The following is a 26,804-nucleotide window of genomic DNA, read 5'->3' as shown; positions in this document are numbered from 1 at the left end:
TCAGAGGACAGGAATAAGACTTTATTGTTTTCAGATTCCTTATCGGTGTTCAATGAACCAGTCATCTTTTAAAAGACGTTTAAGAGAGAGGCCAATTCCTCTCAGCTGTCTGTAACAGCAACAAATCAGGAAGTGGCTGCACTACGACTTCCACTGGAATCAATCCAGGCACCACACAGATTTTGCAGACAGGAGTTTGGTTTGCAAACCAAACAGGGTAACACTTCTCCAACTGACTTGATAGAAAGGCTGAAAAGGAGAGAGCAGCTCCGGAAGTACCTAGAAAGAGGTACCGCAGAGCTATCAACCACCTACTGCCAGGACAGTTACTGCATGATCCTTCCCTGTAAATAAGGAAACTGGCTTTACGGCGAAGAGAAACCGGTCATCCACGACCATGTTTTCTAAAAATTATCACCTGATGAAGACCTCAGTGTTTCTTTCCGTTCCACAATTCCTCTCTCTCTTGTAAAATCCCCTGGCAACCAGAGGCAAACGGATAGCTACAATACCAGAACTTCCCATATTGTTTCCACGTTGCAAAAGTTAAACAGTAAGTTCCTCCTGCTCCTCTTGAAAGCTGCTTTGTATTTTGAGAACTCCCAAATCAGATCAACTTGGAACAAAGTAGCAAACATTCATCTTAAAATCATTGGAATCATTAATTCCCCCCATACTCCTGACGTGCACCTTGCATGGAAAATCCCCACATCAGTCAAATCACTTGTTCCTGTTCCCACCCCATTAACTCCAATGCCTAAAAATGGCGAAACAACGCAGGGTCGGGACAACCAGCGCAGGAGAGGTAAGGCAGGTAGGACTGCTGTGCCAGCCTCCAGCAACAGACTGAGTAAAAATCAGTGGAAACTTCCAAACGCTTTATTAGGAACAGTTCTGCCCACGTGCTGTTTTTATTTCCCCTCCATAATGAACGCGATCGTGGAATTACTCGCCTTTTTTAAGTGCCTATCACCACACCACGTGGGTGCTTTATAAAAAATGCTGCCTGGCACGACAGAGAACCATCACTACTGGCATCCCGTCGCTTATTTCTCACGTCAGGTTTATCTGCTAACCAAGGATGAGGAAAAAGCAACAGATGAACTCCAGAAAAAAATCATTTTTTTTTTAAAGAGAAGGTTTAGATCAGAGACAAAAAGAACAGTGACAGCCCCAACTTCCCATGAAGATCAAGAAGCCACCCATGAAGCTCGTTTCCCAGGAAAAGCCTTGTGGGATTAGGTTCTATACTGCATTACGTGTTTAACAAGACACGTACCAATGAAGAAGGATCTCATCAGCCCAGAGTACAAATTCGGGTTATACTCCAACACACGTGGGGCAACCATTAACATTTGGTAAGGTGTTTGCCATCCTTATTGACAAGGAAAGAGGCTCCGTTTTGTCATTTCTGAATGTCAATTTTTTTTAAAAATAAAGAGACTTCTCTTTACATAACTACAGATGCTTCTCAGCAGGGACTGGGAGTCGAAAGGCAAGGAGCAGCCCCCCTGGCTATTTTTCCACACCCTTTGCGTGGGCACCCTCACCTCGCTGTTTCAGTTCTGCATCTAATTTTGCCTGTTTCCCCATCATACCCAAATTTCTGAAACAAAATACCAAATTAAGTGTCAAATAATGGGGCAGGGGAGGAATCAAGTTATGTCTATGCCCTGGTCCGTGGTAAGTAAATGTGTACCAGCCCCGAACAGGCCACTGGTCACAAAGCACGCTCCAACTTCTCCAAGCGGAATGGAATTTCTCTGTGCTCCAAATTATTTTCAGCTATTTATAGAGTACATATGTTTCTGAAGAAATTGCTTGTCTTTAATACACCGGGAGAGAACGTAAGTGCACAGACATATACACAGAACACAGGGAAGAAGATGGTAAAACCTCCCTTTGTCGGTTTCGGTTGCAGATATTTGTGTCCTAGAACCTCTTGGAGCTTTTCCTTCAATACAGGATAAAACCTCTGTTCCTCAGAGGGGTCCTGGTTAACTTTTGAATCCAAAGATGCCCTTTATATATCCTGTGAGGCCACTCTTGGCCTTTTGCTCCACCTTGTCTTCCAGAGGTGGGAAAGCGACATGGTTAAGGGCCAGGTCAAAGAACAAGGGTTTGCATGGAATGGGCTGGAAGCCCGGAGGGAAGTGCACGAGGCTGACTTGCTTGCTGACAAGAGAAGGATCCAGACAGAAAGTCTCGAACCGTTCTGAGAGTGGCTGAAAGAGACCAATGCAGAAACAAAAGTTAAACACATGTCAAAACACAGCTGACAAACCAAACAAGCAACGAGGAACTAGCAGCACTGAGCTGACAGAAGATGGAAATCCCACGTGTGGTATCTTTGGCCCATGAAAAGGGATTAATCCCCTGCCAAAGATTTACTGCAGGATCCACAGGGAGAAAGCTAAAAAAAAAAAAAAGCCACACTAGAAGCTGCAAACAGCATCCTAGTTCCTACCCAAGGAACTCCACCCTGCCAGCAGCTTTCAGGACTCGCAGAAGGAAAACTAAAATCCTCCTAAAATTTCTCAAATACACTAGTCGTGACAGAACTCCAATTAACCTGATAGTTCTCGAGTTGAAAGAGACACTCACGTAACAGGTTAAACGCAGCATTCATTAAGAACACGTCTATAGCATGACCAAGCTCTTAGCTCTTACCTTGCCATCCTTGACCTGAGATGGAGACTCAGTCTCATGATTATCATTTGCATCTGCAAAATTAAAGAAAAGGTGGTAAGAATAACAGACTAGACCTTGGTGTATGCTAAGAGTGTCTCAGGAATCAGCTGCCCCCTAGGCTGAGCTAATGAAAGCAAGTTTCTGGGATTTGTAAGAATATTTTCAGTTGAAGCAGCTCGCTTTCTAGATCACATATGTGGAGTTACAGCTTTTCAGTGATGGAGAGCTTCTCCATCACATGGCTGTGAGAAGCTCCTGAAAGCAGCACAAATGTTGAGTTAAGAACAAAGATGATGAGAAGACCCAAGTGGGGTCTGTTAAAACAACATCAAGGCAATAAAAGACGAGGCAATCCATTAGTTATCTTGGGTTTCCAGCAGCGGGCGCAGCAAAACCAACAGCCCAAGAAATCACAAAGTTCAACCATTTCCCTAAAGCTCCCCTAACCTGGTCAGCACCGACAATGAGCAGAACAACACTTCTCTTCCCTTTTTCAAGGGTTCAGGTAGGCAAATATAAAACAAGTGAGGCCACTAAGAAGAGTGCTATTACCAAGGAGGTGGTACACACTGAATTCAACTTGTTTGCAGGAGGAAAATTAAACACTAAAAGTGTTCTGTGCAAGTTCCCAAAATAGGTGCACGTCCTTAGAAAGCACTTTTGCAACTACAGGCAGGGAGCACGATGCCAAGCATCTAGCCAATAGTTGCCTAGCTGCATTACACACAGCTAGAAAAAGCTAGAACGGGGAAGAAAAAGTTTAAGAGCCTCCATAAGTCACAGTTGATGTGGAAAAACATCTGGAAGTTCAGAAATAAAATAAATGAAATAGCAGCAGAGGCATTTAAGAGAAGTTAGAACTCCAGCATAATTATAGAACTCACCTAATATCGCTGCTGCTTGCAAGGAGTATTTCTCTGCATTGACTTGAGTGATCAGATCCTGAACATCAGGCAGCTCCTAAGGCATTAAAGAAAATTGCATGAGAGCCTAAAATATGCCAGAGTTTAAGAGTTAGAGCAGAAGTAAAATCTGACAAAGAACTGAAAATTAAGTCCTAGCGCTGAAAAGCCTTCCCAGGAGAGGACAAGCTACAGCACAGTCCTTCACGCACTAAAGTAGTAGTACGACAGAAAACAGATGTGAGAAAACAAGGAAAAGTGGCATGGAGACCTTGCAGCAAGGCCACCTCACCTCCAAAGCAGGCAGCCAGTTGAAACATTTCCACATGATTAGACAGTCTCTAGTATAACGTGTGAAGAAGTCACACTTTTATTATACTTCTCGCTACTTCAAGACCAGCCTTGAATTTTAATGGCCGGATGTCTAATGGACATGAAATACTGGGGCCAGAGCTTTTTTTTAATTTCAGCTCCTCTCTGCTCACAGGATCGGGTTCCTACCTTCAAGCTGTTTGTAAAAGCTCCAGCTTCCGACTGAACTTCACCAGCATATTTCAGCACTCTTTCATACAAAACGAGAGCTTCGCTCCACTTCTTTACCAGGACATAGGACTGTGCAATGAAGAAACACCTGCAACAGTAAACAGTCGAACCCTGATATGGCCATATCTGTAACCCACGGCTTTTACAGCTCAAATCACTAATAACAGGAGATATTAAGTAGGTCTGGCCAGATTCCCCTTAGCATCCACTCTTCCCTTCACAAAAGGGCAGAGGAAACTGTATCAAAGTCCTGTACAGTGCGTAGAGCTTTGGGACAATAACCTTTGAAAATGTAATGCCCGCTAAGGAACACCTGGCTGTTTCTCAGTCACCTGTAAGCTTTGTACACAAGCGTCTTCAATCCAATCTCTTTTTGGAAGTTCTTGTCCTCTTCTAGGCCAGGAAGCTGTGTCAGTTCCACAAGGTTCTGTGCAAAAGAGTCAAAGTAACAAATTCAGGCAAGTGCTATTTTCCTCTGGAATCCAGAAAGCTGCCCTTTTAATAGCCAACACTACACTCCCATGAAAATAGCTCCCAGTTTTCTAATTATCAGTATGCTAACCTTGTGAAGGACAGTCACTGAAACTTGTGCAAGTTCACCCTCAGGACAGATTTCCTGACACAAACAGGAATTGGGACAAAGACTCCTCAAATTTCACAGGGAGTAATGCTTTCGTAAGCCATTACTTTTCCCATTCATAACTTCTCCAGCCACAGGCTCCCACAGCTAATTGAAAATTTATGTGAGAAATTGAGAAACCGCTTATGAAGCACAAGTACAGGGTGTTTTTTCAGCTGCTACTTTCTCTAGCCACCAGAAGCCAAGGCAGCTGCTAGGGTGCTGTACAAAATAGTCTGAAAAACTACTGGAAAACTGCATTAGAGTGTAAAAACAAGCAAACCCATTCTAGTAGCATTTTCTGCTCACAGCTAAAGGCTGTGGTTTTTTTCATATTCTATGCAGATGCTGAACATCTCCAACAAGGTTACTGGATGTACCAAGTTGCTCTTTAGATTTCATGGGCAGTTCATTTGCACTTCTCCATTTTATACAGGATCTTTTTGTAACAAAGTTCACCGGTTAGTAAAACGATTTAGATCTGCTTTCCCTAGCATTACCTGCAAAATGATATCATAAAGGCGGATCAGGTCCTGAGGCCGCGCGGTGCGCTTGCCATCCTCTTCTGATCGCTGCTGCTGCAGCAGTGCCTTCTGCAGAGACTTCGCCATGCTCTCGTTGCGCTTGATAGCTGTCGACAACTTGATGTAAGTCAAATAACTAAAAAGATACACCATTAGCAGACTGTCAGAACTACTCAGACATTACTCTGTTCCGGAAAGAAAAAACAACAAGTCCTCCCCCAAGTCCACGCTATTACCAGCAGGGGAAAAAACACCCTGAGAGGTCAACATGAAAGCCTTGAGTACTTTGAATGCCACATGAATCAGACCCTTATCCATACAGTCACCCTTTGAGGTCTGAGAGCTCCAAGACAAAAAAAAAAAACCTTGACATAAGAGCATGACTTCTTCACACTAGCAGAGGCAGCAATGTTTGCCTATTACCTGTGTAAGTACTGTATGTTGGACACCTTCCCGGAATCACTTTCGAGAGAGTGTTCCCGCTGCTTCTGTGAAAAGTGGGGACAAAACACTGCATGATTCACTTAAAGGGGCTTCTGGCAGAAGAAAACATAGAAACAACTCATAGTTTAGGTAAATCAGGAAGTTATAATAAACTTTTGGGCAATGAATGAGGGCTTCTACATTATTGTTCACCCTCACCAACTCTGAAGAGAATCAGATCATAGGTGGTAAACTATTTTGTAGCATTTCTTTAAAGAAATCCTAAAAGACGCTTCTGCCATTAAGCAAGTTAGACAATAACAAAAACTCCCAAAGAAACACTACCTTGTGGAAACACTGATGTTTGGTGCTTACCTGGTCCGGTTTCAGATCTTCCCGAACAGCCTGAATGGCATCTCTACACTCACTGAGTAGAGATTCAAACAAACGTTCCTTTGTCTCCTCATTTTCTGCCTAAGAGCAAAGCAAAATTAAGACATCTGTTAGACATTTTTGTATCCCATAATGCAAGAGTCAACAAAGGAGATTACACCAAGTTTCTCCCAAATTATGACTTGAGCATCCATGGGTAGCTAGAACTCTGATCTGCACCTGTCTGCAATATAGTTTAGGGGGCAAACTGCCAGAAATTGGGACAAAAAAAGTGCAGGGAACGTGGTCAATCCTTCAGAGCTGCCTGTGCTGGGCCTCCAGTGCTGTGATCACCTCCTCCCTGCAGCTGCTGCCATCCCAGCAACTCCCCTGCCGTCCAGGATGGCACCCGCACTGCTCTGAGAACCACTGGGGCTGGACCGCGCTGTGGGAAAGGCCCAACAACACAAGAGCTGAGCATTACCAAACTGGCAAACTACCAATGCAGACTGCTCTTGTTATGCTGATTATGCTTTTCTCTTGTGATAAGCACACGTAGATGACTATCTTTTCTACACTCCCACTCCAGCAATGCTCTCGGTGGCAATAATTAGTTTGTTTGAATCATTTTTTTTAAATATAATTCTGTATCTCAGCAGCAGGAGTGAGTAGCTTTCTGCTGTCACCACAAATTTGGTCAAAACATGAAGCCATGAAGCAGTTTTTGTCTTTCTGCCCCAAAACCAAAATTTAAAACACCTTTGGAAAGCAAAAACAAGTTGAAGCCTGATCTTCACCTAATGGACTTGCATACCAGGTACCCAATTAAACAATACACCCAAAATCACTCTTACTGATTCAGTATGAGCAAACTGCCCAGAAACTAAATCCCAACCTTAACAATCAAAGGAGAGGTTAATCTGGTAAAAGCAAAGCACGTCAGCACTGTTATACCAATTCCAAGTCATGTAACAGCCTACGATGAACATTTGCTGCAACAAACTTGAAATTTTTCCAAATAAACAAGAAATGGTCTAAAACGTAATTGCTTTTATTATCTTCAGTAGAGCTCTACAGTCTCCTCTTTCAGAAGCTAAAACTTCTGTGAAAAGCTGCTGAGCTCTACCAACTCAAAGCCTTTCCTCTTTTCAGGGTTGCAAACCCAGGAAGGAATGTTATGTTTACTCCCCCACAAAGCCTCAGGTATCTTGACCTAAGATGAAGGTGTGTGGTTTTTTGATTCTTTTTTTTTTTTTTTTTTTTTTTGCTGCAAGAATTTTTAAGGTGGGACTAACTACTGAGAAAAACCAGAGACAAGTCTGGCAGCATTCTCAACCTCACCCAGCGGAGCACGGCCATTTCACTGCGCGCACAAAAATGAAAACAGACAGAGCTAAATCATCAGTCAAGCACAAACAGGGAAAGGGCTGGGCCACGCGATGACACAAAGGCTTTCCTTTCGAAGCAAAATCTCTTAAGGTTAAACAGATCGTGAGTGTGTAAATACTCATATGTTCTGATTTGTGAGATACAGTCCATCAAACTGCGATGCAGTGCTATGGCTTGGGATTAAAGCGCTCTGACAGAACAGCACAGTTTAGACTTAAAGGAATCAAGGGAATCAGTCCAACTAAACACAATTTTGAAAGTCTAGGAGTGTTCACGTCTATTTTTTCTTTATTTTAAAACATCATATATCATTTCTGAATTATTACCACCCATTCTTGCTACAATCCCAGTTACTAAAGATGATCACAGCATCCTTGAGGCAATAGCAGTTAGGAGCACGCTTTTATTGCTCTGTCCTGAGGCCCTGGAAGAAGCACATTCAAGCCTACAAAAGGGATGGCATAAATACTTCAAGCGTGGATTCGTATTTCAGCTTGGCTTATTCGTTCCGCTTCTCCAGTTACCATTAAGACACTGCAGGCAATGAGACAGCGTACTGAGAAGTTCCATCTTTACTCAAAACACACGCCCTTTGTGTTCGTTTCTAATCAAACCCTGAACACTGCTGTTATGTTAGTACTTCTGCTAGTCTTCACCGAGTCGAAAGGCGCCAAAGATCCCAGGAATCACCACAACGTGTTTAGCTGAAGCTGAACTGCCCATCACAGCTGACACACCAACTGCAAAACTGCTCTCAAAAAGCCAAGTTTCAGCCCTCCGGGAGGCTAAACACTGCTGCTGTGTGCTCAGCTCTCACCACCACTAGCTGTGATCTGGTACCACACAGCTCCTGTTTAGTCGGAGGTTCCAAGGAACACAAAGCAAGATTTAAAATTTCGGATCGCTGTTCTGCCCCTGCTTTAGGGAACAAACTGGGTAACTTAACTGAAGAGCTCCATCTGCTACCCTTGCAGGATAGAAATTAAACGAGGGAACACTCAACTCTAAACTGTACTTCCACCTGCTGGCCGTATCAATGTACTACCTACTAAAAACCAAAAAAAAAAAACAACTCGGCAACATACTATTCATAATATTCTGGTAAGACAAGTTATCACTAATGTTTCCTACCCAGCCATACCTCATTTACCCTATTAGGCTGTCTTCTTACTACTATCTTCCACTCTTGCCCACTTGCCTTACACCTTTGTAGGATTTTCATTTTATCACTTAAAATGTTTATCCTCATTTTTCTCCTGGTGCTAAACAGTTCTTGTTGATGCAAAAAGCCCATCTTCAGAGGCAAGAACTGTTAGTCAAGATCCTTTTACTACCTTTTCAAGGATGCTGTACGCAGAATTCAGAAGAATACAGCACCTGGGCACCATATCCAAGGAAAAATCCCCAAAGGGAACTCTTGGCTGCCAACACTAAAGGCACGCACAGTGCGCGCCACTGGAGGCGTTTCAGAACTGATACATTTGAGATGAATTTACCTCCTGACATTTAGCAATTCTCTTACTTTTGAAGCTTTGCATATGTCAACAAGAGAACGTTCTAAACCTCAGAGCAGCTGCTTCACTTGGCAAAACTGCTTTTCATTGCTGAAAATAAAGTGATCCTTACAAATCCTTCTCTTCTGGTTGCTCTTAAGTCTGAGCATTTCATCGAGATACCTTAGGACAGTAATTCAAAAGTAGTTGCTCTTTAAATTGTAACCTTCACTTCCAAGCGATTTACAAACAGTAATGGCTATCGCTCTGCTACTGAAGGGCGACACTTCCAGGCAGGATGAAGCATTCAAAAGAGCAGTAACACTCACTGGCTTAGTAGAACAGTTCTCCCAAACCACCGCTAAGGACACTACACGAGCTAGCCCCGGCTGCCACTTAAGCTTCGCGTTACAGTCAGTACTCCCATCTTAACTTTTAGCCTTCTGATCACAAGGTTGAGAAGAGATTTAAAAGCTTTTAGCCCAGGCATCAAACTTTTAACTTGCACATTGAAATAAAGAGGACAATTAGAACGTAGACATTGGAGATGGCTTCTGAGTTACCTGAACAATAGCAGCCTCGTTGTCGGCCAGCCCCAGCAAGAAGATCCTCACTTTATCAATCTTCACTGGAACAGTTCTTCCTCTCCACTCCACCTCACTCATCGTGGCTGCCTGCTTTGCTCGAGTTTGGGTAATCAGCGCCTGTGGAGAATGGACTGAAGTTACAATCCCAACCCTAAAGAATCCGTAACCGATTACTTTGAAATCAAAGATGTGTTTTGTTTTTTTTTTGTTTGTTTGATTGTTTTTCTTTCTTTTTTTTTTTTTTTAAAGGAATGAGTAGCTTCCTCTAGAGCCCGGGCTCAATTAAGCTCTTCTCATACGCACTTGTTCTTAAATGGTGTACTGCAGCAAGATTTATGCTCAAAAAAGTAGTATTTGCATGCTTCAAGGCAAAACATTTGGTAAGTTACCTCCAGTTTTTCTGCAAGAAGACCTTCAGTGCCACCAGACCTCAGTCTCATCTGCATCAACTCATTCATAGCAGACTGGTCACCTGAGGGAATTAACAAATCAAGACAGTATTTCCATCTGAATTCAGAAATCATTTCAATATAGGAAAACTGTAAATCAATAGATTCTATACTGAGAATTCTGGGTGAGAAGGATAAATATACAACTTCATTCTGACTTCACACACAAACAACTGCAAACCGGTATTTTGTCTTTTTACACAAAAAAATGCAGTGTTGCAAAATTAATCTATTTCTCCGCAGCTAAACTGACACAGAACATATGTAGTATTTACCCACAGTATCAAGGACCCCCTCCTGTGTCACTTAGATCAGATTTAAATATCAAGTCAACATTCGCTTCTCATGAGCAAGCCTTGCTTTTTGCTGCCCATTAGACACCCCGCTTCCCTTACCAATGTTATAGGCACAGTAACGAATGTTGGGAGAAATCTCTTCCACACGCTGATTATACAGCACAGCTTGTTCTTCTGTGAAAGCATTGGCCAGTTTTTCGTATATGGTCCTACAGGAGAGAATACATATTAACACTGTATTTTGTGAGACGCTATCTTAAAGAGTTTATGTCCATAATCTGGAGGATGCTACTTCTTCAGCAGTACCTCTCAGTTAAATGCACAGTTAGCTAAACAACTCACAGCTGTTGTGCACACATACACGTAGCAGACTGATCTCCTACCACTTACTAAATGAAGCTGGAGAAGCGAGGAAACTCACTTGCATTTGTTGAAAGCTTCCATTGCTGCCTTCCACTCCTGGTGTTCAAACCGAAGCATTCCCGTGAGGTAAGCCATGTATGCCTGCAGACAACACACGGATAATCAAGCTGATTTTCCCAGGACTGACAGCCTAGTTTGTACAACTTTTGGCATGAAGGCTGCTGTGGCATCTAGAGTAAGTGATTATGCCTCGCCCTTCTTGTTTGGTCTTCCCACAGAAAACAATCGATTTGGATTACACGTTACTACCTAAGAAACCTTTTTCTTTTTTAAACTGACATTTCTACATTTCCAAGGACGTGGAAGCAAACACATTTCTTGCTTGTTATGCAGTCAAAACGGCCCACTCATGTCACAAGACATTTTTTTCCAACAGTAAACCACAAAATGACAATTTTAGCCGAGTACCATTGCAGCCCTTATTCACATTCTGGTGGTGTCACAACACAGTTGCTTTGTGTTCCAGGAACTGGAGCCACAAGACTTGTGTTCTAGATGGCTACTTCAGTACATTAAACAACTCTAAAGGTAAGTACAGTTTCTTAGGCTGCGTTGCATCATCTTACTTCTTCCCAATTCTTTTTAGTTCTGTTAAATGTACAGCTTTTTAAATTAAAGATACACTTGATACACTTAAACAATTTTAACTGCCAGATCCTCATCTTGGCTGGTGTCACTTATTTTTGCAATCCTAGCGGCTGCCTTAACAGTGAACCCAAGCTATTTAAAGCGAGCCATTAGCCAATTCAAAAATCAGCCAAATTTGACCACCTATTGCTAGATCAGAACAGCCTCTTTACCTAAAACCCTAAAGTTTTCTTCAGCTTTTGCTGTAAAGCAAGACTAAAGTATCAGAGGTTACCTGGGCCTCCAGCTTTGTTTTGGCATCTACTCGATTACTTTCACACAGTCGCTCCAGCTCCTCGGCGTGCTTCACGGCTTTGCGCAGGCGGGACAGCAAGTGAAACCGCTTGCGAGGCTCCGTGTTCGCTTCCTGCTTGAGCTGCATGGCGTAACTCCAGGCTCTCTCCGCATCCATCAGTATCAACAGCAAATACCTGCAGGGCAGAGGAAGATTAATGACAAAATGATGGTGCTCAAGCAAGCGCTACTGTAGTTCTTTGCTGAGCAATCTGAAAAGCCTGGTAACAAAACTTTAGCTTGGTTAATAAGAAGTATACATTTTTATTTCTTAACTTTAAGAGAATGTGAAGTTGTGCTACCCTTAACTCATATTTTATTTCACTTTATCAAAGTGCAATTACTCAAATGAGGAAGAAAATTTGGTAATAATGCTATAGCACAACAAATACTATTAAAAAAAAGGTCTCTCTGATTTTAGGTTGCTTTTCAAACTGGTTCGATATGGGTAAACACAGCTGCGTTCCCCACACCTAATGCTGTAACGTATCTGGCTTCTTAACGCAGGTGAAGACAGCATCTTGTTTTCTTTCCCTTATGAGAAAAAAAAAAAAACTGAGACAGCAGACAATTTAAACGTTTCTAAAAGCTAGGAAATGAGCCCAAGACCCTGGCTGTTCTCCACACATCAGACAAGTATTCTGCCCGATTTTGAAAGTCTATGTAAAACTGGCAAGCCGATGTTTTTGTTCAAAGGGGAGAGATTCTATCTCCAATCACATCCTTGCTGGCTACAGCACACCCATGTGGCTACCTCGCAACACTTCTGAATAAGCGTTTCCTCTTTAAGACCTAAATAATCTTTACTAATTATGAAAAGAACCCATTTCAGTGACTGCAAGGGAGAACAGGAACTGGCTGTCACTGCTCCTTCTTTTCTTCTCCCCTTTATTCACAAGATAAAGCAGTATCTGAGCAGTGTTTCTGCCCCCTACGCAGCAGCCTGAACTTTGATCTTTTATTAATATCAACAACACACATTTCTAAAGAGAAACGTCTGCATATACTGTACAGAACAATTTTCTACCTCACCCACAAGAAAATAAATTCCTGAAATGAAAACAGCTATTTACTGACACACAGCAGCCCGATTCCATCCTGTTCCATTCCATACCTGTTGTCTGAGAGAATCTCTTCGGTTACCTTCTTCCCAGTGAACTTGTGCCTGTTTCCCATCTTGAAGTTGAGAGTTTTTCGGAGCCGCCGTAGCCTACGGGAGCAATAACCCCTAAGGAAAACAAAAGGAAAGGATGGTCAGTTTGGTCACAGGACAACTTTGTTTCTGTTTGCTGATCTCTCCAACCAGGAAGAAAAAAAAGCAGCACTAAGGGCTGTGACAGGCAATGTTTTTACAAGTATGAGCTCCAAGTATGACAGTGAGAGGTACTTCAGAAATTGTGTGTAAACCAGTGGTTAACAGAATAAAAGCGGGAAGACGACACGCAATAATTCTTGATCTTGAAAAATCAGAGCAATGCTCTCCTTATTGATTGCTTTACGTACGTTCATTGAAAATTAAGTTTTGGAAGAATACAGTGATTGGAAGAGTACGGTGCTCATCAGTTAAGTGTTAACAAGCTCTAAAGGGGCAACAGAAAAAGAAGAGGCAGTTTGTGTCCTCCTCAATGGAACAGTCACAGCACATTACATCTAACGAGTAAAAATCACGTACATCAATTCACATGAAGCAACTTGTCAAGGGGTATTTACTTGGGAGATCGTTTTTGTTGGCTGCTGCAGGGGGGTTACGTTTTAAATGTGCTCGTGCTAATTAATCAGGTAAGCCACGTCACACCAGCAGTGTGACAGACCAACCCCACGACATCCCTGCAGCTTACTGACCTGTACCTCTGGAAGTCTCCGTGACGCAAACCGTGCTGCTGCTGAGATTCCTTCACGATCTGAAGGACTGGGATTCGCGTTAAGGCAGACTGACAGTACAGTGTGTTGTCAGTTCATCATCCTACCCCAAAATAACGAAGGAACTCTACAGGTTCCATTAAGCGAGTGCTCTTTGAAGAGACATTGGTGAGGGGTACCCAAAAGCCTCCTAAAGACCCACAGCTAGGAGAACTGATGTGCCTATAAGAAATCCTACCTCCAGAGCTTATTTCAGAGCTTTGATGACTGTCAAAGCCAAGACTACAGCATACCACGAGCATCTCCTCTCTTACGCAGCGCACCCTAATCCCAGCAGAGCTCATTTCTGAATAAAAAGATGTACTGACAGAAGTATCTAGGCTAAAATCACCGCCTGCCCCAGCTGCAGCGTGCCACCCCCACAGCCAGCGCCGTGACACAGTTACGCTGACACAACTGGAGCGCTGAGAGCCGCCTTCCTGCCCTTACACGTCCCAGCTCTCAGGAAAAGGAGGCAAGCGTTGTACTACAGAATCACTGCTGCCTTCCTCACACAGCCTTCCACAAGCAAACTGCTTTCTGAATGCTAAAATCTCATAAAAATGAGCTTATCTGAAGTATTCAGGGGGGTTATTTTCTACTCGTTTTCCAGCACGCTTCTAAGTGGACTGCACAAAACTGTAACAAATACTCCGTGACGGAATGCACCAGCCTGTGACTTCCTACAGCACCATTTATTTCATGACTTCCATCAAACCTTTGCATTCTTTAGTACATTTGCTGATTTCTATGCATCCTGTACTTTACTGTACTCGCCTGCCCTAACACACACAATCATACTGTATTCTAGTAAATTTGGCAAATATTATTCATTGAGTTTATGTGGCAAAGTTTTCATTTTGGGCAACACAAGCTCTATCACAAGCAAGAAATCTCTGTGCAGTACTTATTTATACAAAAAAATCTCTTTTAAGCATTATCAATAAGCCTTTAAAAAAAATAACAACAACCCACACCAGACTGTACAACAAGCCCATCAAACCAATACTGTTACTGCAACTGGAGAAAAAGAGGCCACCAAACTTTTCAAGTTTAAAAGGGCAGGCCTCTATCTATTTTCTTGTAATTACACCTGAAAGAAAGTCTCCACAATTTAAGCACTGAGAACCTACATCAATAGCTATTACATTAATTAGGCTGCATTAGTGAAACAAGTCAAACTGTAATGCCTGAACGTAGCTCAGGGCACACGCTCCTCATCTTTGCTGTCTACCTTGTTATTTTCAGCCTGTGCAGGTACTTGCCGAAGTCGTATCCCCTATTTTATTCACGTTTTTGCTGTCTTCGATATCACTCCTAACGTTACCAGGGCAGTTACCAGGGCTGCCAGTTACTCCACAGTTTCTAACCTCGCGACACCTGCCATATGCTAAGCTGCAAACTGCAGCCTTGTTTCGCTTGGACGAAAAGCGAAACCTTCTCTCACCCAGCAGGTAAAGCTCAGCCCTACCACAGCTGTGCAGCTGAAGCTGTCTCACATGAAAGTCCAGGCAGAAAAAAAGCCCAGAGCTCCAAGTGCCACATCAGACTTCAGAAGCGTTAAACCTGGAGAAGCCGGTCTGCCATCTAGTACGCCTGTTAGACTTATTTTATCCACTATCACCCCCTCCAAGCATTCATACTACCCCCAAAAAAAGCCTACTGACTGCCTCCTCTTAAAGCACAGAGTTCTACCTTGTCGGCTGCCACGTGGCTGGGAAGAAGCTGCAAAGGCACGGCACAAAGCCACAGAACAAAGCTCAGGAAGGTGAAGCTGACTGCCCCTCTTCCTCCCACCAAACCCAAACTCTGCCAGGGCTGGCGGGGGGGTTTCGGGGCCAACCCCGGCTGTGCAGTGACCCATTTCCTTCACTCCTTCCTCCCCTCCAGCTTCCCTCAGCCTTTCCCCCCCGGCTCGCTTCAGCCGTTTCCTCCCCTCCAGCTCCCTTCATCCTCTCCCTCCCGTTCCCTTCATCCCTTCTTTCCCTCCAACTCCCTTCAGCCCTCCCTTCCCCTCCCAGACACCCACCCCAGCGCCCCCCCCGGCTCCCCTCAGGCCTCCCCCCACGATCCGCCACGTCCCCCTCCCTCCACCTCACAGGGCCGGGCCTGCCACGTCCCCCGTCCTCCCGTCCCCCCACCCCACCGCCTCTCTCTCTCTCCCCGCAGGATGCTCTCCAGCCCCAGGCTGTCCCCGAGGCTGCCGGCTCGGGACCCCGGCGGCCTCTCGTTCTCCTTGTTCTCCTCAGAGCCGCCTCCCGCCCCGCCGCGGCCGCCCTGCCGCTCCGCCGCCATCTTGTGCGCGGGCCGCCGCCGCGCGGCATCATGGGCCGGGAGGGGAGCGGGGGCGGGCGGCAGCGGGGGGGGACCCGCTGAGGGGGGACCCGCTGAGGGGGGTTTAGGGCTCATGGAGGACTGGGGGGGGGGGTTTAGGGCGGCCGCAAGCGGGGGTTGGAGCCCGTAGCGATGTGTAAACGCCGCCGTGAGCGCCCAGTGCCCAGGTCTGGGCTCCTCAGTCGCTGCCCCACGGGGTGGTACCACACACGGGGCTGCCGTCGTTGTCATCGTCACGGCCACGGTGCCTCTCCCTCAGCGCCCGCCTTGTGCTGGGCGGCCACCCCACGTCCCCCTCCGATCCATGTCCACCTCCTGCGGCTCCCCTTGTGTTGGTAGCTAGAGAAACGGCGGCCCTGCCCTGCCCCAGCGCCCCTCAGCAGCCGGAGCTTCAGCAAACCCTGTCCTGCTGAGTGTGATTTGGGGTCCTAAGGAACTGCCCCAAGGAGGTGGCGCTGAGGTGTTTGGCTCCACAAGCCCGTCAAACAAACCAGAGAAGGCTCAAGGGCCAGAGAGCATCTGGCTACAATAGTTCCTTCACTAATGCCCCTCATTAACCATTAATGCCCTTCATTAACCAGAACATCCCAAGGGAGGACCACGGACAGGTCTGTGGCTACCAGCCTGGCCCGAACCCCAGGTAACCAGGGCATTCTCGCCACAGCCCTCAAAGCCCCCCCGTGCCCGTTTCGGGCAGTAGCAGTGCTTGTAGGGCGTCTGCGGGACCAGCCCTAAATATTTTTGCAGACAAAGCCATTACCACTGAGCATTACAAGCTGCTCCCTTTGCTGCTCCCGCAGATCTCCCTTCCAGCCTAAGGCTCTGCTGCAATGATAGAACCAGCAGCAGTTTTGCACATCTGCACTCCACTGGGCTCAGCTCTGAGCTCTTAGTTCTGATTTCAAAGCTCTCACTCCCTCTTTCAGACATTAAAGCTCAAAGAGGAAAAAAAAAAAAAAAATCCTCAGTCTGTAGCTTTCCATTGCAAATCTCTTAAACTGTTTCTGTCTGCTCTTGGATTTTACCACATCTCCCTGTGATCCATTCCCTACCTAAACCAAACTGTTTCAGGACAATGCTCAATCCAACAGACATATATCAATAAAAACATTTTACAAATGACTTCTCTTGCATCTGCGGTGGCTCATACAGACGTGGGTAAGGTTGGCACTGCAGTACTCGTGTTGAAAAGCCCCAGCACAAACACACACACAATGCACACCAAGGGACCCGCTCCAATAGCCAAACAGACACTGTGTTTAACATGGGCACATTTCTGCCATGCTGCTTTCCTCATATGCTGGCTTGAAGCTTTGCCTTTGCTGCTCGTCTGGCATCTGTAAGAGTGAGGATGAAACTGTCTTGGTGCATGTATTCCTGCTACAGACCTGGTCCTCCTCCTCCTCCAGGGCAGAGGAAGAGAAAGACAACACAAACCTGGCAGCCTGCTGGTGCTCTGTGTTGGCAGCAGTGCAGTGTGCCTGTTGCTCCTGGTTTTGGCCACCCTTGGAGGCTAGAGACCTGGTCTGCAAATGACAGCCCAAATAACGCACCTACATCTCAGGTCAGGGGAAGAATTTATTCTGAAGTTTCTCAATGGGGGAATCATGTTAACCTTGTTATGATTTTTATGATTTTTTTTCACAGAATCGTCTAGGTTGGAGGAGACCTCCAAGATCACCGAGTCCAACCTCTGACCTAACACTAACAAGTCCTCCACTAAGCTCTACATCTAAACGTCTTTTAAAGACCTTCAGGGATGGTGACTCAACCACTTCCCTGGGCAGCCTATTCCAATGCCTAACAACCCTTTCAGTAAAGAAGTTCTTCCTTTTGTTAATCTTGTAAATGATTTTTGCATACAAGGCTGCAGGTTGCAAGCTGCACCAAAGTTTGGGAAGATTTGGGAAGAAACTGGGTGTTTTCTCTTAATCTCTGTGGTGTGAGCAGAGACGTGACCTTTCTCTGAGCTGACCCTAGGTACAAAGACACACCACCAGGGCTGATAAACACAAATGCCAGGGCCCTGCTGTGGGGTTTTTAGAGCACTCCCGGCAGGGTGGCAGTGCCCTGGGGCCAGGCTGTCCCCATGAGCTGGCCATGCAGCCTCCACCACGTGGCTGAGGAGGCAGCACAGCCCTCACCTGGGGCAGGATCGACTCCCCGAGGGCTTGTGGCCAGTCTGGGGCTGAGAGAGGGAGGCAGAGCTGCACTGCTGCGCATCAGCACCCACCGTGCCCTGCAGGACGGCTGGCTTTCCTCTGAGCTGCTCCTAATCACCTGCTTTTCCTGCATGATAACACCTGGAGCAGGGCATCCTCTCACACCGAAGGCTGAGCTGAATTCATTTCCCCACGCAGCTTGGCTGTTTGGTGGGGCTGCTCACAAGTTTTGGGGTCCTGAGCATGACACAGGCTCTGTGTGCTGTGCAGCGATGTCTCGGGGCTGTGAGCATCCCCTGGCCTCGCAGCGCTAGATCTGAACGTCCATAAAGACGGAGATTCTGTGGGGTTAGTTATTGGATTAATTGATGCATTAAACATTTCCCTCCACAGGAACAAAGCAAGGCAGCCTGGGGGCCAGGTGAAGTGTCCTCGGAGAGCTGATCGCACCGAGCAAACTGAGACTTCCACTTGTGAACACTGAAGTAACAGAACCCAGCAATTTCACGGGCAGGAAAAGAAGAGAGACATTAAAAAGATTTGTTCTTGCTGCGGTGAATTAACCTGATCCCCCACACTCTAGAGATGAAAAAAAAGATTCTCCTGCAAACTTTTACTTATCCCTGCAGCGTTCTTGTGCAGGGCTTTAGCTGTGTGCTGGACAATTTACATGTTTGCAGTCCGAGAGGACCCCTGTTCCTAAACCCCTCTGCTTTAGGCAGGCAGCTCTGGCAATAACCAGCTCTCATGCCACTGTGGGGATGAGCAGGAAGGGAAAGCACCCGGCCACCCCACTGCTCTCACGTCGGGGTGCTCACCCCCATCTCCCCCAGCCCCTTCCCCGGGGGTCGCCGCATCCCTGAGCACTTTTTACCCCACTAAATCCAGCTCCCCCTGTCCATCCAGGGCAGGAGGCAGTGCTGGGGGTGGGGGGGAGAGGGGGACAGATTTCAGTGCTCATTCCAATAAAACAGCCAGCGAGGGGCTGGGCAGGAGCCGCCACCGCCCCGTAGCCCTCCTCCTCCTTCTCCTCCTCCTCCTCTTCAGCAGGAGGGAAAGCACAGAGCAGCACGGAGCAGCACGGAGCAGCTGCGGGCTCCCGACCGACCCAGAGGAGGCAAAGCTCGCCCGTTCCCCTTGAACCATCCCCGTGCATCCCCCCCCGGCACCTCCTGTGTGCTCTCCGCGCATCATCCTCCACGCCCCGCTGCGCTTTCCGTGCACCCCCTTCCCCCTGCACCCCCTTCCCCACGCACCCCAGCCATGAACGGGTCGGCGCTGGGCTCCGGGGGGGGCTGGCAGCCCGAGGCGGTGCTGATCCCGCTGGCGTACCTCCTCATCTTCCTCGTGGGCACCGTGGGCAACTGCCTGGTCCTGGCGGTGCTGCTGCGCAACGGGCAGGTGAACAACACCACCAACCTCTTCATCCTCAACCTGGGGGTGGCCGACCTCTGCTTCATCCTCTTCTGCGTCCCCTTCCAAGCCACCATCTACACGCTGGAGGGCTGGGTCTTCGGGCCCTTTCTGTGCAAGGCTGTCCACTTCTTCATCTACCTCACCATGTACGCCAGCAGCTTCACCCTGGCCACCGTCTCCCTCGACAGGTAGGAAAGGGGATGGGGGGCTCCTCCACGAAGCCACCCAGGTGGGAGAGGGGACAGACACCCCCGGGGAGTGATTGAGCACCTCTGGGGGCTTGGAGGGGACCAGGAGCATTTCCCAGCTCGTGGGTGCAAGGAGATGGGAGCACTGGGGACCTGCTGCAGGACGGGAGAAGGTTGGGTAGGGAGCCCCTGGCTCTTACCGGGCTTTCAGACCCCAAAGCTGCAGGACCAGGGTTTAGGCAGGCTCTGGCAGTTGAAGAGGGGACAGAAGACCGGAGAGAAACCAAGCTCCGTCCCTGCGCAGCCCTGCCTCTTACCGGGGCTCTAGGAGAGAGCAGCTGCCCTCCAGAGAGCCCACAGCAAAGCAGGAAGACATCAAGAAAACTCAGGGACGTTTCAGCTTGGGCACTGCTTTTTCTCACCTTCCCCTTTCAGTGGCAAAAAGCCAATTTCTGTCCCAGCGGTGTCCCTCGCTGCAGTGACCTCCCCCAGCCGGGTTTTAGCAGGGAAGCTCCGTACAAAGGGAACCTGCTGCTCTGCCTGCGCCTCACCCCGCGCTATCTCAGCCCCTGCAACGGCTCCCATCTCGCAACAGCGAGCGTGAAATGATCTGGGGCTGCTCTGCTGGGCGTGCGAGGGGATGCACCAAGCCCCCGGGGAGTGCCCTGTGTCCTGGGGGAGGGAGCAGGAGCTTGCCAAAGCTCCTAGACCTGGGTGTAATTAAGGACCCAGCTAATTGCAGACCCAAAGGCAGGGCAGCGTGTGCTTTCGCACGTGCCAGCGTGAGGCATGTGGTGTCTGGGGATCCTGGGGGCTCGCTTCTGCCTTCGTATCCCTGCTGCCACTGTCACCAGTGCCAGACAGGTTAATGATCAGGTGTGGGGCTGCTGGGCTGGGGAGAGGGACGGGATGGGGCCAGCCGTGCCTGCCCCCAGGGCAGAGAGTGGGGTGGGACAGGGCTGGGGCCGGGGACGTTCCTCACCCCGCTGTGCTGCAGAGACCCCTAGAGACAGTGGGGGATTCCTTATGGGACCGATGGCCCCGGAAAGCTGAAATCCATCACTTTCAGCCTTCCTCCAGTCCGCTCCTAGAGCGGATCTCCCTCCATGCCGTGCCCAGAACCACAGTCGTGTCCCCCTCCCCTTCCCACGCAGGTATTTGGCCATCCGCTACCCCCTGCACTCGCGGGAGCTGAGGACGCCCCGGAACGCCCTCACGGCCATCTGCCTCATCTGGGGGCTCTCCTTCGTTTTCTCGGGCCCTTACCTCAGCTACTACCAGCAGTTCCAGCTGGCCAACCTGACCGTCTGCCACCCCATCTGGGACATCTCCCGCCGCAAGGCCATGGACCTCTGCACCTTCGTCTTCAGCTACCTCGTCCCGGTGCTGATCCTCAGCCTCACCTACACGCGGACCATTCGCTACCTGTGGAGGTCCGTGGACCCCCTCCAGGACATGTCGGAGTCCAAGGCGGCCAAGAGGAAGGTCACCAGGATGATCATCATCGTCGCCGTCCTGTTCTGCCTCTGCTGGCTGCCCCATCACCTGCTCATCCTCTGCGTCTGGTTCGGGTACTTCCCCCTCAACCATGCCACCTACGTGCTCCGCGTCCTCTCGCACCTCGTCTCCTACGCCAACTCCTGCGTCAACCCCATCGTCTACGCCCTCGTCTCCAAGCACTTCCGCAAGGGCTTCAAGAAGATCTTCATCTGCCTCCTGCAGAAGAGGGCGGCCAACAAGGTGCACGCGGCCCAAGCGACCAACACGGTGAGCACGCTGGAGGCAGAGCTCAGCGAGGTGACCCAGGCCCTGCCCCGCCGCTGCTCCGCGCGCTGCGAGGTCCCGGCCGGGCCCTGGGGGGAGGCCGAGGCAGCGGGGGGACAGCAGCAGGGAGCAGCCGGCTCCTTCATCACCTTCAATGTCACCTAGCGGAGCTGCTCCCCGTCCCGTGGCTTCGCAGAGCTCCCGCGGTGTCACAGGTTTGGGGATGGACCGCGCTTTGCGTTTAAGTGCATCAAATCTTCCCCTTTTCCCTTCGAACGCTCCCAGATCTAGAACTGCTGAAACGATGCTGCTCGCTGTGGGCTCAGCCAAGGGAACGACTGAGGAGCCAAGCGCAGGATTCGTTTCCGCCCAACGTGTGCTGAGAGCAGAGAGATCAAAACCCCAGATCGGTTCTTGTGTTTGATCCCCTGCTCCTCTGCCAGGGGCAGACTGACACCCTGCCGCGTCTGCGCCTGGGCCCTTGCGAGAGCTCCGATCCCCCCGACCACAGCAGCCTTTGGCTCTCACTTTGGTGCGTGCAAGGCTCTGCAGAGCACCTGGAGGTCACCCAGGAGCACGGCCACAGCCCCACGGGGCCTCCCGGGAGACGTCAGGGTGCCGGCGGAAGCCTGACGGGACATGAGGGGGACAGAGAGCCCGGGCAGGGCTCAGCACCTCGCCCCAGGCGAAGCCCTTCCAGCAGAGAGGAGAGCACGCAGCCTTGGTGCTGGCCATGGGGCGAGGCTGGGTTATGGGGTCCCCAGGGGGGTCCGCATGCCTCCGGCCCACAGCCCGTGTCACCTCTCGTGAGATACCCCAAGGTCTGAGTGTTTGCCTCCTTCACTTCCCTCCCGTTTGACGTGAACAGGGCTGGGACGACACCAGGACTCGCTCAGCTTTGGTTTCGCTCGCCCATCAGAGGAGAGGGATGCTGGAGGGGCTGCGAGGGAAACCGTGAGCGGTGGCACGGGTGGACCCCGAGCACACCCACGGGGTGGGCACCGCAGGAGGCGGCAGCGAGAGGAGCAGCTCCGTGCGCTCTCCTCACTGCCGTACCCACACACGAGAGGCTGATGGGACTCACGCCTGCGCTCTTAGCGCTGCAAAGGCTCCGAGAGCAGCTGAACCCTGCTACAGCCAGCAGCCGAGGGCTTTATTTAAAAGCCCGTCACTCTCTGCACCGGAAGAAGAGTGTCACGGGAACGGGATCAGCCAGCTCTTTTGAAAAAGCACCAGGGCACGGCCGTAGGAGGTGGTGAAACTGTGCGGGAATGGGACCGGCTGTGCCGAGCATCCCCAGAGCTTCCCAGGGCTGCACCACAGCACGGACACCCGTGAGGTCAGGTCCCTGCCTGTCACCGTTACCTGCCCGGCTCGGTGGCACGCAGGTCCCGCAGCAGTGGGATGCCATGCAGGAGGTTTTTAGGGCCAGGACCCTGCAGCTCCGCTCCCGGAGCCAGGTTGGGCGCAGCCCCCTTGGCACGCCGCTGCTTTCCGCCCCCCCCCCCCCCCCCCCCAGCACGTGGCCTTCCCTCCCGGCAAGCTTTTGGCTGTCAAACACTTTGCTTTCCCCTGCCGAGTGTTATGATAAGCAGAGCTTCCTGTCCCCGCGCAGCGAGCCATAAATCGGCCGCTGCCTCCTATCAATGACCATTATATTTAGTCTGGGCCTGCTCACGGCGTAAGTCACGGAGAGGGATTGTATAAACAGCCCCATTACTTATCTCCGTATTTACCTCCCTTGCTGAACCCTTCCCAGCCTGGGAAAACATTGCATCAGCTGCGCAAACACGGCTAAAAGCCTCACCCTCTCCTCCTGACCTCGGCCCCAGAGAGCTGCCCCCTGCCCTGGGGAGCAATCCTCACCCCTACACCCAGCTCCCCAGCGCCAATGGGGACGGGGACACTGCCCCGCTGCCTCCTTACCCCAGAGCAAGTCCCCAGAAATGCCAGCAGTCACCCGGCCCTGGCATCTTCCTAAGCACGACAGCCACGCGTCCTTCCCCTTCCCTGCCCTACGGTCTGCCGCTGTCTTCCCAAGCACAGGCAAGGGGAGAGGGCGAAAGAAGAAGGAAGCGAAGTGGTAACGAAGTGAAGCCATCCCCAAAGCTCGGCAGAGCTGGGCTGCTCAATTCTGGAAACTTCTTCAGCCGGAGAGCCAAGCAAGCAGCGCTGTGATGCCACACCGAACGTGGGATCAATACACGTATGTACGCGGAGATGAGAGAAAAACAGCAAAGAAAGGGCAAGCAATTTTTTAGCATAACAAGAAATGATTTTGTGAGCAAGGAGAGCGGTTTGCAGAGCCTTCCAGCACATCCACTAATCGTATTTAACAGAGACGCCCCAAAAATTGACTGCAGTGACTCACTGCCACCCAGCTCGTCCCACTGGCAAGGACCAGGGGCACCAGCACAGCCGGGGACCGGGCACACGGAGAAGGGAGCAGCACCCGGAGCACAGCACATCCCCGCCACCTCCATCACTGCTCCAGAGAACAAACCCCAACGCTCACAGGGAGATGGAAACCTGTGCCGGCTGCCGGCTCGTTACGCCCCTTACGGGGTGATGCAGAAATAGAGCAGCCCCCCCCGCCTCCGTGTCTGCTGCTGGGACCTTAAATGCAGCACGAGCCCAGAGAGATGGGAGAGCTCAGCATGGGGAGAGCTCAGCGTGGGGAGCTGGGCTGCCCCGAGCAGAGGAGGACGAAGAGATGCAAGATGCTGAGCCACAGCACCTTGAAGTTTAATAAAATTTGAAGGTTAAAGTTGAATAAAAGCAGATTGAACTGGGAGAGGGAAATAAACCAGCTAAATTCAACTTCCACCAAGTCCAGTGGTGTTCAAGGAGACAAGGAGCGTTCAGCTGAAACCCCAGGTTAATGTGAGCTTTCCAGAGCACGGTTTTAACACCAACGTTAAAGGATTATTTTTTTTTAAGCATTTAGTCTGCCAAATTCGCTCCCTAGTATGAGCCCCTGCCCTGGTCTCTGCTGTACCCAACCTCCAGCTGCAGGCTGCACCAGCAGGGAGCCTGCGGGGACCCCGTCCCAGGTTCCTGTCCCTGTTGGGTTCGTGACAAACGCCTTCTGCTGCCCCAAAGCACCAGCCAGGCACAGAGGAGGCTGGGGGAGCCGGTAGCACCCCCAGACCTTATCACATCCCTCCAACCTGCCCCCCTGCAGCAAAAACAAAACAAAAAAAAGAGAGAAATGGGTCTCCAGCCCCCAAACCCCAAACACCAGGAAGCAGAAACTTGCCTAAGCGTGCCAGGGGATGCATGGGCAGCAAGAGCAGGACCTGGGGGCGCAGAGAAGGGAAGGGAAGGGCGTTAAAACCAGCATGAGCCTTGGAGGAAGCAAGGGGGTAAGGGGGGTGTCAGCACCAGCGGCACAGGGCAGCCCTCGCCTCTGCCAACAGTCTGGGCTGGAGCGGCTGTATCGCTGGCATGATTGCTCTTAATTAACGTGTTGCGCAGACATTCCTTACCATAAAAAGCCAAAAAGCGTGCGGTGCTGGTCCCAAGCGCAGTGCAACGTTTGGCCCTGGCTTGAACCCTCGAGGCAGCCCGGAGGGGCGAGCGCTGCTCCCCCTGCTCCCACCTCGAAGCCGAGCGCGCTGCGGGCTGGGAGCCCGTCCACGTCCACCTCCCCACGCTCCTTCCCTGCGCCGGGGAGAGGTGGGAGGTGCAGGAGGGGTTAGAGCCGGGGCGAGGGGGCTGGCTGGGTTTAGGAGAGGGGAACCGGGTGGCTCCACTTTCCCCTTAGCTCAGGGGAAGAAAGGTTGGACTCGCCCTTACATCTGTACAGCCAGGAGCAGCAGAAGCCACCACCTCCCCGGTACACACCGCCTCCTCCTTGCTGCACAGCCGCTGCTGAGCTGGGCCCTCAGCCCCCAGCGGCCTCTCGCCCCCTTTCCTTCCCCCAGACACAGCCAGGGCATCCCTGGGGCACACGGCAACCCAGCCAGAGTCTGCTGCTGGTAACCGAGAGACCAGGACGGAGCGGGACATTTCGCACCCCGTAATGTGACTGCGTTTCACCTCTTCCGAGCTGAGCTGCCCCAGATTCTCTTCAACCCCAGACCAGAACAGCTTTCCAGGCTGACAGCAAAGCCCAGAAACGCCTCTTCCAGTGTAGACCATGCAAAGGCGTTTGTTCCCAGAGCCTCCAGAGAGCAGGTAGTGGCTCCATCCCAGACTCTAAGGGCCCTCACACATTTCTACAAGCTTTGGTTAGCCCCAGAGCATCAGCACAGGCATAATACCCACCCCTGCACTGAAGCTCAGATACTCTAGAAAGGCCACAGGCAAAATTCCCCTCTTCCCTCCCCCAGCTTTGCTTGCAAGCGTTCCAGGTGAACTGCCTTGTCCTGGAATCAGCTGCAATAAAACGCGTGTTTTATAGCCTCAGCCTGAGCGCATCAACGAATTCCACCCGCTCTCCTGGAGAAAGAAGCTCAGATCAGAGCACTGCTGCAGCAGAAACAGCTCCAAAAAGATGGAATCCAGCTCCTTCTGGTGAATGTCAGCGTGTGTATCCAGCGCGCCCGACACCGCACGTAACACGAGCCAGCCGCGCGTTGCTTATGCTTCAAAACACTCCGTCCAGGGCCTGCCAGCCTCCAAGAGGCTCTCGGAGCTGACAGAGGAAAAACAACTGGCACCCAAGCCTCAGGTTTCCTCAAGCTTTTGAGATCAGAAAGCAGGGGGAAAGGCCGCTGCCAGGGAGGGCTCTCAGGTTGGTACTGAGAGCCCAAACAGCCAGCCAGACCCATGAAACACAGCCAGGCAGGTGAGGTCAAGATTTGACACCCCAGGGTGGACCAGATCTGGCCTGGACTGGCCTGTAAAAGGTGGTGGTTTGTTTTGTTTTGTTTTTCCAGGTTTTCTACACCCCTAAAATACCCGAGTGCTTCAGGCCACACTCAGGTCTAGGCTCAGGAGGAGGTCAGGGGTTCAGAAAGGCCAAGAGTTACCTGGAAAACAGCTCTGTGCAGCAGCTGGGTCTGCCGCGGCAGGATCTGCGTTCTCACCCAGGCTCTAACACTCAACTCCTGCGTGACACGGGGTGAGATGTGCTCTTGGCCACAAACGCCTGGGGCAGAGCGTTCCTAGGATGTGCAGCCCCGACTCTCCCAGGGAGCAGCTCGCCTCACAGCTCTGAGGCTCCTTGGGTGGAGGAGCCTCCTCTGCTAGGAAAAGGAAAGGCAGAGCTGGTGGAGAGGCAGCAGCAGAGGGTTTAAAACACAGCTCCCTACCTTTCTACATCTGTTCTCACTCTGCTTCACGCCGAGGTCTGCCTTGTCCCCTCCCCTTCCCCACCTCCCCGTGCACTGCTTGCAGTGCTCTGGGTGGTGACACAAAGGCTCTCCCATCGCTGGGCTAATGAGGTGCCAGCATACACTCACT

The 26,804-nt window shown here is 50.1% G+C and overlaps 2 protein-coding genes across 2 annotated transcripts; one reads left to right on the top strand and one right to left on the bottom strand.

Moving 5' to 3' along the window:
* SRP68 (signal recognition particle 68) lies at positions 1–15,867 on the bottom strand. Its single transcript, XM_035558674.2, has 16 exons — positions 15,706–15,867; positions 13,475–13,541; positions 12,747–12,860; positions 11,574–11,769; positions 10,710–10,792; positions 10,388–10,497; positions 9,933–10,015; positions 9,520–9,660; positions 6,078–6,176; positions 5,703–5,767; positions 5,256–5,415; positions 4,469–4,563; positions 4,095–4,224; positions 3,576–3,651; positions 2,671–2,723; positions 1–2,225 (listed from the first exon to the last, which is right to left on the bottom strand). Exons 1-16 carry the CDS (start codon positions 15,824–15,826, stop codon positions 1,998–2,000), a joined length of 1,821 nt encoding a protein of 606 aa, XP_035414567.1. The 5' UTR covers positions 15,827–15,867; the 3' UTR covers positions 1–1,997.
* Positions 15,868–19,290: 3,423 nt separating this feature from the next.
* Positions 19,291–21,560, top strand: GALR2 (galanin receptor 2). The gene is made up of 2 exons (XM_035558676.1): positions 19,291–19,631; positions 20,786–21,560. Exons 1-2 carry the CDS (start codon positions 19,291–19,293, stop codon positions 21,558–21,560), a joined length of 1,116 nt encoding a protein of 371 aa, XP_035414569.1.
* Positions 21,561–26,804: the final 5,244 nt, after the last annotated feature.

This window comes from Cygnus atratus, chromosome 18 (assembly GCF_013377495.2).
Source record: "Cygnus atratus isolate AKBS03 ecotype Queensland, Australia chromosome 18, CAtr_DNAZoo_HiC_assembly, whole genome shotgun sequence".
In the NCBI taxonomy this organism is placed as follows: Eukaryota; Metazoa; Chordata; class Aves; order Anseriformes; family Anatidae; genus Cygnus; species Cygnus atratus.
This window is presented reverse-complemented; position numbering and strand designations above follow the sequence as displayed.

Bases quoted from the DNA above. Each gene is read 5' to 3' on its own strand.
- GALR2 (XM_035558676.1), top strand. From the start codon at position 19,291: ATGAACGGGTCGGCGCTGGGCTCCGGGGGGGGCTGGCAGCCCGAGGCG. The intron at 19,632-20,785 runs GTAGGAAAGGGG...CTTCCCACGCAG, and splicing joins GCCACCGTCTCCCTCGACAG to GTATTTGGCCATCCGCTACC.
- SRP68 (XM_035558674.2), bottom strand. From the start codon at position 15,826: ATGGCGGCGGAGCGGCAGGGCGGCCGCGGCGGGGCGGGAGGCGGCTCT. The intron at 10,498-10,709 runs GTGAGTTTCCTC...TCTCTCCTGTAG, and splicing joins GAAGCTTTCAACAAATGCAA to GACCATATACGAAAAACTGG. The intron at 5,768-6,077 runs GTAAGCACCAAA...CACTTTTCACAG, and splicing joins AAGATCTGAAACCGGACCAG to AAGCAGCGGGAACACTCTCT.